Source organism: Eretmochelys imbricata, chromosome 2 (genome assembly GCF_965152235.1).
Source record: "Eretmochelys imbricata isolate rEreImb1 chromosome 2, rEreImb1.hap1, whole genome shotgun sequence".
NCBI classification, from domain to species: Eukaryota; Metazoa; Chordata; order Testudines; family Cheloniidae; genus Eretmochelys; species Eretmochelys imbricata.
Window position 1 is genome coordinate 259,158,581 of NC_135573.1, and position 13,419 is coordinate 259,171,999.

The 13,419-nt window shown below is 39.1% G+C and overlaps 1 protein-coding gene across 1 annotated transcript in view; it reads left to right on the forward strand.

Moving 5' to 3' along the window:
• Positions 1 to 13,419, forward strand: part of MINDY4 (MINDY lysine 48 deubiquitinase 4) — a 90,603-nt gene that overhangs the window by 72,534 nt on the left and 4,650 nt on the right. Inside the window, exons 16-17 of the mRNA XM_077808428.1 lie at positions 7,931 to 8,111; positions 11,159 to 11,231. Of these exons, the coding sequence (XP_077664554.1) occupies positions 7,931 to 8,111; positions 11,159 to 11,231 (254 nt within the window). The remainder of the gene's footprint in view (positions 1 to 7,930; positions 8,112 to 11,158; positions 11,232 to 13,419) is intronic.

A 13,419-nucleotide genomic window follows, 5' to 3' on the forward strand; every position in this document is an offset into this window, starting at 1 on the left:
ATCCATGACTAGAGCTCTTAGGTGCTACCACAATACAAATAATAATATTAATAAATTACATACTGCTTCTGTTATACTAATGACTGTCTACTTCTAGTTGAACTCAAAGATCTCTGTTTAAAATGTTTTTGTTTCTGGCAGGGCTGGCATATTCTTCTATTTATCAATATTCCCAAACATTTGTAATTGAATTTTGTTTTCTTTAATCTACTTGAAACCTGCTACATTTTAATGGCCACAACTGCTCTGCCCCTCATGCCACCTGGAACTGGAAAACATATAATTGCAAGTATACTAAATAGTGTATTACCCAGGGGGAGTGAGCTAGTGTTTTATTGCAGGTGGAACAAGTGTGCTGAGGCTGTGATACTGTAGATGTCCCAAGGAATGTAAAAAGGGAATCTTCTTTTATAGTATCGACTCCTCAGACTAACGTTGTGGGAACATCATTTAATATTAATGCCTGACAGCAAATGTCATTGTAATCAAAACCTTTGTTGATAGAACAGACAATGTGCAATTTCCTGTAAACACTTAAGCACCGGCTAATTATATCCGTTTGTAGTAGCACGTCCACCCCTCATGGATGCCCCCTTGTCTCTGGTTGTAGCATTGCACAGGGTCTGTGTCTCTGGTGTCCCCATATCAGGCTCTCCCTTGCACCTACAATAGCCTTTCTCAGCCTGCCTCTTCTCCCATCTCCCACCTAGATGTTCTCTGGCTTGGCACTCCAGGCAACTCACAAAAACTCCTTCTCGGATAAGCCCTTCTGCCCCTCTCAGACTTCATGATAGTTTCCTTGTTGGCCCTACCTCAGGGCTTCCACTGTAGGAGCCTGACCTGCTCCTGTAATGTCCTTTCTCCATTGCTTCTTGTCTACTAAACCCTATCCCAGGACTTCTGTTTGCCAGAGACCTGTCTCTTCTGCAGTCTGTTCCCATATGAGCTCCCTCAGTCTACTTATAAGGCATAGCTCTGCCTCGTCTGGCCAGGAGGCAATTAGTCAATCACCCCCTAGGAGCAGAGCATGACTAATAAGAACTCTTCCCCTTGCCTTGCAGGTGATGGGGGTTGAGTCCTATCACACCGTTACATCCATTTTATCCAGGCAGGACAAAAAGTAATGGGCTTAATCTTCAGCAAGAGAGATTTAGGTTGGATATTAGAAAAGTTTCTAACTACAAGAGCAGCTAAACTCTACAATAGACTTCTAAGGAAGGTTGTGGAATACCCATCATGGGAGGTTTTTAAGAACAGGTTGGACAACCACCTGTCAGGGATGGTCTAGGTTTACTGGTCCTGCCTTAGCACAGGGGACTGGACTTGATGACCTCTTGAGGTTCTTTCCAGCCCTACTTGCCTATGATTCTATGCAAGTGAATCCCACTGAGTTCAGTAGGATTGGGGAGTTTTTAAAAGGGGCATTAATGAGTTAGCAAACTATTGCCTTGATCCCAGACAGTGATCTGTATGGCCGGGCCTTTGTACCCACATAGAATCCTATTGACTTCAGCAGTGTTGCTGGGTGAAATTTTAATAATATATTTGCTGAAAAATGCAGTTTTGTTGACCCAAAACTATTTGCAAATTCATATTGAGTCCATTGAATAGATTCAATTGAACTGAAAAAAATCAAAATATTTTGGAAATGTCAAAATAAAACTTTTTTTTTCCTACACAGAGGATTTTTTTTATTTTTCAATTCACTGGAGATTTTGAAAAAAACGTTTTGGTTTTCCCAAAAGAATTAAAACAATTTTTTTTTCCTTCAGAATTGCCAGTAAACCCATATTCCCCCCCCCCCCCCCGAGCTCTACTCAACTTTGCAAGATGGGACTTTGCAGGAGGGGAGCTTGTAAGTGTAACACTGTAACAAGTGTTGCAGTACCCAGGCAAACAAAAATAAGGCAGGAAATGGCAGGGTTGATATTATAAATAAATACAATTCAAATTTAAATAATGTAAAACACAGCAAGCAGAAAAATTAAAAACTGTGCTAGATAAGATGGAACTAAAAAAACAACCACATCAGCCATGGCCATTCAGTCATCTTGTTTTTTCTGATGTTGCATCCTCTTCCCATCTGAATTATAAATGTTACAAGGAATGATGAGAACATTAATTTGTATCTGCTCAAGCTGTGTGCCTTACTAAAGCACCAAAAACAGGGAAAAAACCCTCTGCCTCATATGTATTGTGTCTGAAGAAAACTTAGCAAGAACGCAGTTGTCCTGTGCTATAAGAAGATAAGCTATGAACGGTGAAATATGTGCAGATTCAGGAACTTTCACAAGGGCAGATACATTGGAAATGATTCTGCCACAGTAAGTGTTGGTGAGGAGAGTTAAATTTGCCATTGTGCAAGTATGAAATTAAGTCAGATGGTTAAAAAGACCACCCACAGAGTTGGAAATGAGTCTTTCTTTGCAGGTGCTCTCTTCTGAAAGGTTGACATTTTCCAAAGATGAAAACTGCCTCAGTGAAATTTATGAGGGTACTTAAGGGATTTGTAAGGGAGGGGCACCGTGGTAGGGAAGTCTCTGTAGGATTGTAAACATGCAGCATAAGAAGATACCTAACTCCCTATATTCCCCCCACCTTTCTGCCTGCAATAGATTAATAAGCATCTGTCAAAAGTGATGAAATATTTTAAAACTGATGCATTATAGTATTTAATTAATTTGTGATACTAATATAGGCTCCTTAAGAGGGGACTCTCTTCATACTTGTCTCCTGTAAAGTACAAAGCATATGGCTGGCCCATAACAAAAATGACAATTGTTAAATATTAATAAGTCCAAGAGCCAGATCTCTCTGCAAGCTCTTAGGGTTGGTTTACACTACCGTGGTAAGTCGACCTAAGTTTTGCTACTTCAGTTACATGAGTAATGTAACTGAAGTGGACGCAGCTTAAGTCGACTTACTGCGCTGTCTACACTGCACTGTGTCATGGGAGATGCTCTCCCACTGACTTACCTTACTCTTTGCAGGGAGCTGGATTACCAGAGTCGACGGGAGAGTGCTCTGCCATTGACTTAGCGGGTCTTCACCAGACCCGCTAAATCGACACTGCTGCATCAATTACAGCAGTGCTGATCTACCAGTAAATGTAGACATGGCCTAAATAAATAGGCCTGCCTAAAGGATTTCAGCAGACCAAGAGGAGAGAAGGGAATCTTTGGGTTTTTATTTACATACTCTGAATTCTGCATGTGCATCAGTGTGATTTCAGCAAAGATGAATGAGTCTCCTGAGTGTGAGACATCAGGAAAATATGCAAGCTCTTCTTGCTAGTGGGTGAGGCTGGGCAAACAACTGGCTTCTTTGGCCAGCAAGAGGCATGGGTACAGCATTCATCTCCTCTTGCAGAAAACATTGGGTATTTGACTGCCATTATCTTCTTGAAGGTGACTACATCAGAAATAGGTGACTACATCAGAAATCCCATGTATTTTTTAAAAGCCCTCAATGTTGGCCTAAATTTGAAGTTTGACCATTGACTTCAATGGAAGCAAGTTAGGCCAGCAAATGAGCACTTGTGAAAATTCCACTTTTAGTGTAGCATATTACCCTTCTCACTGTGTTATTGGTCTCTGGTCTCAAATCTTGGGGAAAGCTGATAGTATTTGTTTCATTGAAGCCCTTGATTATCAGTCCTACGAATAACACTACTTTATGATACAGTTAAGACCAACTCTTCATCTAGTGTAATTGGTGTAGCTCTGTTGTTTACAATAGCTGAGGATTTGGCATGCAGTATTTTAAACACTAGTGGAACGCTTATGTTAATGCAGTATGTGCTTTTAGTTCTTTGTGCAATATACATATCTGAGGCTCAGTCCTGCAAGCCTTACTCACATGAGCAGCCCTATTGACATCAGTGGGACTGTTCGAGTGAATAAGAGCTAGAGTGGAACTTTGGTTGGAAACCTTTTTCTATTTCCTTAATCTCACATCAGCACATATTGTTTGAAGCCTTTTGGGCATTATTTTAGCAGCCATTTATGGGATGACAGCATTACAAGGAAGTCGCTGTTCACATTTGTCTTTGATTTACAAGAATACTAATATAAGCATCTTTGTAAAGTGAAATATTTTCATCAATTTCCCTCTCATTTGAAATCTTTTGAAATCTTGGATCTATGTACTTCTCTTATTGTTATTCCTTTTATGTTCTATTTTTTTAGCTTTTAACTTTGCAAAATTTCTTCTGTACTTTTGAGCCAAGAATTTACAAACCCTCCCTCTCCAAACTATTGAATAAAAGGATGTGTTATATAGACATTAACAAAGTAATGAGTCAGTTACTTATTGATCTAGAGAATTGTTTCCTAACATCACAAGGAACTCTGCTTCAGGAAGATGCTTGATTTTGTATTTATATAACATTTCAGATGCAAAATACATTTCTTATTAACAAAAGTGCATAATTCACAATGCTGAGAATTTTGTTGAGATTTTTATAATAGAATGGGCTACACACCATATGCTGTATTTTTTCTGCTGATTAGCTCACATTGGTGGCTATAGGCAATGTGCCTGAGAATTGGAAGCAGCATTATATATACAATATATACCATAATGTCCACAGTAGCAAATATACCTGCTAGAACCCTCTCCTGACCTCTTTATTCAGTCCCAGGAACGAAGGAACGAAGGAATGATCAGATCAGATCCAGAGCAGCAGTCCGTGTAGTCCAAAATCCTTTCTCTGACAGTGGCCAACACCAGAAGCTTTAGGGAAAGTTGCAAGAAGCCACGTAAAGGACAATTATTATGGAAAACCAGCCCAAAGGGAAGGTTTTGTTTTAGTCAGTGGATGAGGATTTAGAGCCTTTTCATATATTTTTATTCACCCTAATGTAACTGTGGATATTCTCATTACCCATATAAATATCCAAACTTCTTTTGGCTATTCTTCTGGCTCTGTCAATCTGTTTCTTCACTTCACTGTTTTCTTCACTGTTTATTCACTACAGTACCCACCTGCTGAAGTGAAGAAACAGATTGACAGAACCAGAAGAATACCCAGAAGTCATCTACTCTAGGACAGGCCCAGCAAAGAAAGTAACAGAACGCCACTAGCCGTCACCTTCAGCCCCCAACTAAAACCTCTCCAACGCATCATCAAGGATCTACAACCTATCCTAAAGGACGATCTCTCACTCTCACAGACCTTGGGAGACAGGCCAGTCCTTGTTTACAGACACGCCAACCTGAAGCAAATACCAGCAACCACACACCACACAACAAAAACACTAACCCAGGAACTTATCCTTGCAACAAAGCCCATTGCCAACTCTGTCCACATATGTATTCAAGGGACACTATCATAGGACCTAATAAATGGACACAAATCAAACATCAAGAATTATAACATTCAAAAACCAGTTGGAGAACACTTCAACCTCCCCGATCACTCAATTTCAGGCCTAAAAGTCACAATTCTGCAACAAAAAAACTTCAAAAACAGACTCCAACGAGAAACTGCAGAATTGGAATTAATTTGCAAACTGGACACCATTAAATTAGGCTTGAATAAAGACTGGGAGTGGATGGGTCATTACACAAATTAAAAATTATTTCCCCATGCTAATTTTTCCCCTGCTGTTACTCACACCTTCTTGTCAACTGTTTGAAATGAACCATCCAGATTATCACTACAAAAGTTTTTTTTTCTCCTGATGATAATAGCCCACCTTATTTGATTAGTCTCATTACAGTTGGTATGGCAACACCCATTTTTTCATGTTCTCTGTGTATATATATCTTCCTACTGTATTTTCCAGTGCATGCATCTGATGAAGTGGGTTTTAGCCCACGAAAGCTTATGCCCAAATAAATTTGTTAGTCTCGAAGGTGCCACAGGTACTCCTCGTTTATTCTAATGTTAAGCAGTTCTAAAGTTCTAAAGTTCTGAAGTTAACATTTGTACAGCACCTAGCACAATAGGATTGGGGTCTCTAGGCACTACCTCAATAGAAATAATTATAGTCATAATAAAAGCTATTCTATTAAAATAGAAGCTTTATTTTTGTCTTTAGTTTCCCTAAATAATTTCTGGAAGATAAAACTGTCAGCAGTTCTATGGGAAAAACAAAGCTGCTTTGTGATAAGATGCCATATTTCAATTACAGGAATATAGCAAATAACTAAATATCCTTTATAGCTGAAAACTAAAATCCCAACAGGAAGAAAAAAGAAAGGTGTTCCTGATTCATTAAACAATCTAGCTACTATATTTACCCATTTACATGTTAGTAGAGGGGCTGAAATCCTGAACTTGCTCCCTGCTGTAAAATGTACTGCATGATAGTCTGGTCCCAGTAAGTGAACACATCTGCTGTTGCTCACTGTGAACCAATACCTCCGGACATTGCATTGATTTCAGGAGGGTGTCATCATAAAAGGGCAACCCAGGACTTGGGGAGGGAAGGGGATGGTGTTCATCATGGAACAGATTAAGGCAGGAAAAGAAAATCTCAAATCTCTTATTGACTTCAGTGGATATAGGAGCATGGCCTAAATAATTTACCTATCAGTATGTTGTAAACACCAGAATATATATATATATATATATATATATATATATATATATATATAAAACATGCACCCCAAGAAGAGTTTTTACCCCAAAAAGGAAGATGTGTCAGAGACTCTATGAAGTCCAGTAGGGACTTTGCTATTGCTATTGATTTTACGTGGAAGGTGGTCAGATTCTACAGTGGTGGGCAGCAGGATAAAACCCTACGATAGATAGATAGATTAGATTAGATTAGATTAGATTAGATTAGATGATAAGTTAGGTGATTATTCAAAAAATATCAATAATACTGTATTTACTTATATTTCAAACTGTTGGGAGATTTAAAAATAATGGCTATTCAAGTAAAGTACACTTTTTTCCCCCCACGAAGAATACTTATGTTGTGCCTTTAGTCTGAGGGTAGAACTTCCATAGGAGGTCAGCAGGAGTTGCACATGTGACTTAAGCGCATGATAAGGCCTTTACAATTGAAGGTTAAAAAGAAAGAACTGAGGTTCGTCAAAGGCGGCCCAATAATAATGTGTTGATTTTACTGCATCTGAGATTCTGAGAATCTTTCCGTTTTAATAACAATGGAAAAGGTTGTTCAACGTGAAAAGATTTTATTGTTTTATTCTACTCGTTCAAAACAAAACAAAACTCAAACCCCTGAATTTGAAATGCCAATGAAAATATGTGTTGAAATGCAGGGATTATATTAGATTGTAAACTCTTCAGAACGGGGATTTAGTCTTCCAATATGTCTGTACAGCACCTCGGAATAACTAAATCATGATCATCATATTACTCTGCTCTTTTCAGTGTGGTTTAGTAGCTACGGCAGCTAACTGGATTCTCCTTGCTTCTGAATTCCAGGGATGGAATCCTGGGCCCATTGACGCCAATGGGAGTTCTGCCACTGACTTCAGTCAGGCCAGGATTTCGCCCTCTGTGAAAAAGAGGTGTTCTTAATTGTGGTTAGCTAACTCAGGTTGAAATAGCAGTGAAGATACAGTAAATTGGCTTTTAACTTAGGTTAGTAACTTGAGTTTAACCCCAGGCTCCCCTGTAGGCTTTAACTCAAACTGCTAACCTGAGTTAAAGGCCAAGTTGCAGTGTCTTCACTGCTAATTTAACCCCTGTTAATTAACCCAAGATAAGAACACACCTTTGTTGCAGTGAAAAACATATCTGTGTGTAACCTTGGGCAAGTTACTGAGCCTAATTGTGCCTCAGATTACCTAACTGCAAAAATAGGGGAAATAACCTGTACCGGCTTTAGAGGTGTACTATGAGCCTTAATTAATTAATGTTGAAGGCGATACATAAGTGAAAATTATTGTTGTTTTTATTATTGTACACCATGAACTGTTTTGTTTTTCATGCTATCTCTGTTTCTTCCAGGTTGGCTGCTATTTGAAGACCCCTAGGTATCCCATTTGGGTCGTATGCAGTGAAAGCCATTTCAGTGTGCTTTTTTGCTTGAGAAAGGACTTACTAGGTGACTGGAAAACGGAACGGAGATTTGATCTCTATTACTATGATGGCCTGGCCAACCAGGAAGAGGAAATACGGTTAACAGTTGGTATGTATAGGAGAACCTTTGCATTTCCTCCACAGTGACAGTAACAGCATCACACCTGAAAGAAGAGTCCTGATAATATAACCCAAATCTAGCCGAACTATTAGAGGTTTGGTGCCCACTGCCTAGGTTTCCATTATGAGTTACAATAAATAGTGGTTTGCAGCAGGATAATTTTGAGGTTAAGATAAGGGTCCTTAAATGTTTAAAAGTTTAAAATGTGCCCTGTTTCCCAGAAGCTGCTACACCTTTAAAGAAAGCTGATTTCTAAGGGCTAGATTGTGGTCTGGTCTGTCCAGACTCACAGGGCCATAAACCAGTTGTGACTTTGGATAGGCTCCACATCTCTGCAGGCGCAGGGGACAGAGTAGATCCCGCAGTCTCAGTATTTCCCCCTCCCCTTGCAGGATGGGTTGGAAATGACAGAGAGGGTGGGGAACGGTTATAGCCTTAGTTTGAACCTTAATGCTCCTTCGGAGACAGCTGAGTTGGTGCAGAGAATATAGTAAGCTGCTGCTAATACGGTCCAATTCCTTCCTTGGACTGCTCGTGAGGCAGCACATCTGCACACTGCCCTTTAGTCATGGCTAGTTGTAAAATGGACAATCTGGCCACTCATTAAACAGAGCTGATGTGCCCAACCCTTGAGAGTTGCAGTGAGGAGTTGTGGGTGCTCAGGAGAATCTTTCAAGATTTGGTCTTTGGTAAGTGAAATTGTAGCAGCACCATAGTTTGTATCATCTTACTCAAATTCACCGAGAGCCCACCCTACTGGGATGATTATGATGGTTGTATGTTATCTCCATAAATAAACAGGTACCCATATGTGGTCTATTTCAGAAGTGAGAAGACTTACTAACATATATCGTACAAAGGGCCACTAGGAGAGGACATTTATTATAACTAGCTCCTGCTATCCTTACATACAGCTACTAATTTTTTTTTTCATATGCCCCAATTTTTTTTGAAACGTATGCCTCTTGGGCTGACCTTTTCTGTGATTTTTTCCAATGTTTTTGTAAGTTTGAGAAAAAACATTTCAGTTTTGCTTTGTTAAAGAGCAACAACATACCTTTTGGTTTAAGCCAGTCTTATTAGTTGTCTATGGTCAAGGAGAATCCTTACTTATTAATTATTTCTAACAGCAGTGAGTTTCAGTTTGTGGCAAGGACGTCCTTTGTCAGCATAGCAGTAGAGACCTAGGTTCTATTTACACCTCTGCTACTAACATCTGTGTCAACTTGGGCAAGTCACTTCACCTCTGTTGGTCTGAGTTTATCCATCAGTAGAACAGGAATAATAATACTTGCTCACATGTTGAGATCTGTGGATGAGAAATTGCTAATTATTATTTTGTGTATTGTTTCTTTGTACCATTCAACCAACTCTTATCACTCCAATTTATTTCTCCTCTGGAATTAGGCTTGGATTCAGAAGTATGTTTTAAATTTAAGGCATCACACCCACAAATAGTTTGTACTACTAAATCTTTTCTTATCTTTGGAATTTTGCAGTACTGCATTAACGCCAAATAGTTTCACCATTCTGGCTAGAAAATCTCTCCAAGATTCCTCTGAGCTTGTTGTGTGTCTTTGGAGATAGCCATCCTGCTCAGTACAAACTTTGTTTGATCTAGAGAAAAGTTGGGGTTCTTTAACATCTCCTAAAAAGTGTAACTGAGTCTTCTGAGTCCTTAAGTGCTGTGCTTTCTGTGACCAGATGTGCAAAAGTAGTGTTCCTTGAAATGATGACCTTCACCCAGAGCTGTACTTTGTAACCAAGAAGGCAGAATCAAAGCCTGGTAAAACCTTTTGCAAAAATAGAGAAAGAGTGAAGAAGTGGATAGCAGAATTAACTTCATTCGGAGTGAAATTTTCCCTTGTGTAGGGGACCAGAACACAATCTATGTAGGACTTAACTGATGTACAGTCTCATGCTAGCCGTTTGCATAAGGGCAGATTTTATCTATGGTGCTCACTCATATGGACCCATTTGCCGCAAGATAGAGAGGATACCTGTTATCTCTTTCCAAAAAATAGAGCAAATCCAGGGTGGCAGAACTTCACTCTGCTTTACAGGGCAAAAAGGGCCTTCTTCCACACAGAAAGTCCTACTCAAATATAGGAGGCAAACAGGCTAATTTATTTGGAGGAAACGATGCACTCCATGAGAACTTTAAATGTCTCTCGTGTTTTACCCATGTGCCTTTGTCAGTCATTCAGAGAATCTCCATGGGTTTGGGGATATTTATTATATATTTTACACAGAACTTTCAGAAAAGAATAAAGGTTTTTTGGACTTCTGGAGAAATGTCACTGATCTTTATAATGATTACAGATGACGACCATCTGTGTATCTTACCCCATTCAAACATCCTTTGAACTCAGTACTCTTTAAAATGGGGTTCTCAAGAGCATAGTCATTTACTAAATTGCTGGGGGAAATATAACTGTCGTTGAAGTTATTAGAAGGTGGCATTTTCTCCAGAGGTGCATTTACCACCCCCAACTTCAAGGCAGCCGCCATAAGTTACAATAAATAGTTTGAGTGACTTAATTGAAATGGAATTGATTGAGGCTATTAGCTATTACATGTATATTTATTGCTGTACTTCCCGTTAAAAAGAGTTTTGTCCCATATTTAAGAAGAGAGGTCTTGTGTGTGCCACTGTAGGCTTTGTGGAAAAATGATTGGTAAAACATAAGTGGTTCTGAATGGCAGGGTACCATTTTTAAATAACAGAAGTACCACTTACGAGATTTTCAGACTATCATACTTTTCTTTAAACTACACCTTTGCTCATATTACATTACCAGACTCATCCTGAATGGAATCGGCTCTATATGATAATATTTGATCTGCCATTCCATGCCAATATTGTTTGCAGGTTTTGGAAAGAGGATTTAGCACGTAGATTGTCACCACTTTGCGGCAGGGACTATGTTCTTGTTCTGTGTTTGTACAGTGCCTAACACAGTGGGGCTCTGGTCCATGATGTTGACTTCCAGACATGATGATGGTCATGATAAATATCTGAAATGTTTCTGCAGATACAGTTCAGCCTTACACTGAAGATAAAGAAAATGACCTTATTCCTCCACTTGAGCACTGTATTAGGACAAAGTAAGTAACCCTCATCTACAATTTTGTAGCACAGATAGTTTCAGTTCCCTAACTTTTTTTCTCAAAATGAGGTTTTCACTTGCCATAAAATAAATATGTTCAGCTTAGTCGTAAAGAGTTGTTGGTTAACAAAAAGAAAGGACCTCAATGAGCCAGAGTTGGTAACAGAACATATCGGAAATAGGGTTCCGTTCCTGTATGATGTTATGATGACCACATTAATGGGCTGGGATGTCGAATTTAGTGCTTAAAGAAACCTTCAGTAAATCACTAAGAGCTGACCTTGTCACAGTAATTCTCCTTGACTTCCATAGGACCAAAATTGGGCCCCCGAAAGCAATTTGTTACAAGAGCACAAAATGCATGAACATAAGAACGGCCATACTAGGTCCGATCAAAGTTCCATCTAGCTCAGCATCCTGTCTTCCGACAGTGGCCAATGCCAGGTGCCCCAGAGGGAATGAACACAACAGGTGATCATCAAGTGATCCAACCCCTGGCGCCCATTCCCAGCTTCTGCCAAAAGGAGTGAAAAGGAGAAGAAAAGCCCTTTTTTTCTGTCCTCTTAAATGTCCAAATTCAAAGCACAGGGAAGCACAAGGAACTGTAATATGAATGGGATTTAGACATGAATGGGGAAAAAAACAGTAACAGGGCAGACAATGCTGTGAGCTTAACAGAGCAAACACTACTTGTAAGATAAACATGCATGCTTTAAATAAAACATGAGCACGGGGGCAGAATAAGGTATTTGTACGGATACTCATAAATATAGGGGGTATGCTGTTATAATAGCATTAACTCAAACAACTCATGGTATAGAAGTCATCCTGGTGATGGCCATTATAGGTAAGGCTACAGAACAGTTTCTATTATAATTTTCTCTTTTCACATGCTCACAACTCTCTGAAACATTCAACCTTTTAACCAAAATATTCCATGCTTGGGGTCAGCCTGATGGTGTTTTATTGATCGATTGATTTTTTTTTTATTGAAGGTTTGAGTAAAATCCTTTTTATCCCTAGTGGTGGTAAAAAAAAATCTCAAATATTTCCGTAGTAAAAAAAATTGTGATCACCCTTTCTTTTATTGTGATAACTACAAAAAACCCCACTGCTATTTGAAACTGTAGTCCTGGCTTTTTAACAGGCGTCTATGAGGAGTATGTGATTTCTCAAGATTGCAAAAGACCATGTTTTTACACAATGTTCTGATTGTTTGAAGAAATGGGACTGAGCATGCACAATAGAAATTGGTTTGGTTTTGTTAGGTAAGCTCTTAGGGCAAATTCTGCCCTCAAATATGGACACCACTCCCACTGCAATGGAAATTTCATGCACATATCAGAGGACAGATTTTGGTATTTAAAAATAAGTGTGGTGGAATGGTTGTGCAGCTATTTAAGGGCTTAATACAGTTAATACATTAAAGTGGATGGGAAGATTCCCAATTGTGTCAATGGAGGGGGATGGGGATTATGTGCGCAACTAGCTAAACAAAGAAATGTATCCTCTCCACTGGCAGAGCTTGGAAAATCCTTTAACTGGGTATCTCTGAAGCAAGAAACATATGTGCATCATAGGTGAAGACTGTAGCACTTTTTAAATCAGCAACACAAACAGCTCCACATTTTTTAATTTCCTATTGCCATCTTCCACCCCCACCCCCAGTTTTCTTTTAAAAAAACAAGCTGGGACATTAACTGTCTAACATCATTGCAATGCAAAGCTCATATTACACAGTCAGCATCACAACAAGTTAGAAAAGGCACAACATAACATTACAACAGATACATTAGCACAGCTATATTGCATGTATGGGATGCATCTATTCTCATGATCTGGCTAAACACACAGCCTAACAGATGACAGTTTAGGATGTGAAACCTATGCCCAAAGAATACACCGGATGGGCAATGCAGACAAAGTTAAATTTGTTGTTATAATCACTTTGTTTCCTGACTTTTGTGGATTGCCATATTGCAACACAATTCTACGCAGCGTTTTTTTTTAACTTTTCCCTGCATTAATTTTTAGAGGGTGGAATTAAAAATGAATTCCACTCTCAGCATATCTATATGTATCAGTTCTAAGGACTAAAGGTTGTCTCATTGATCTGTCTGTCTGTCTAGTGCTCTTATTGATAAGTTGCTAATCATTGTACTGGAGAACTGTCAGCAGGCAGCCAA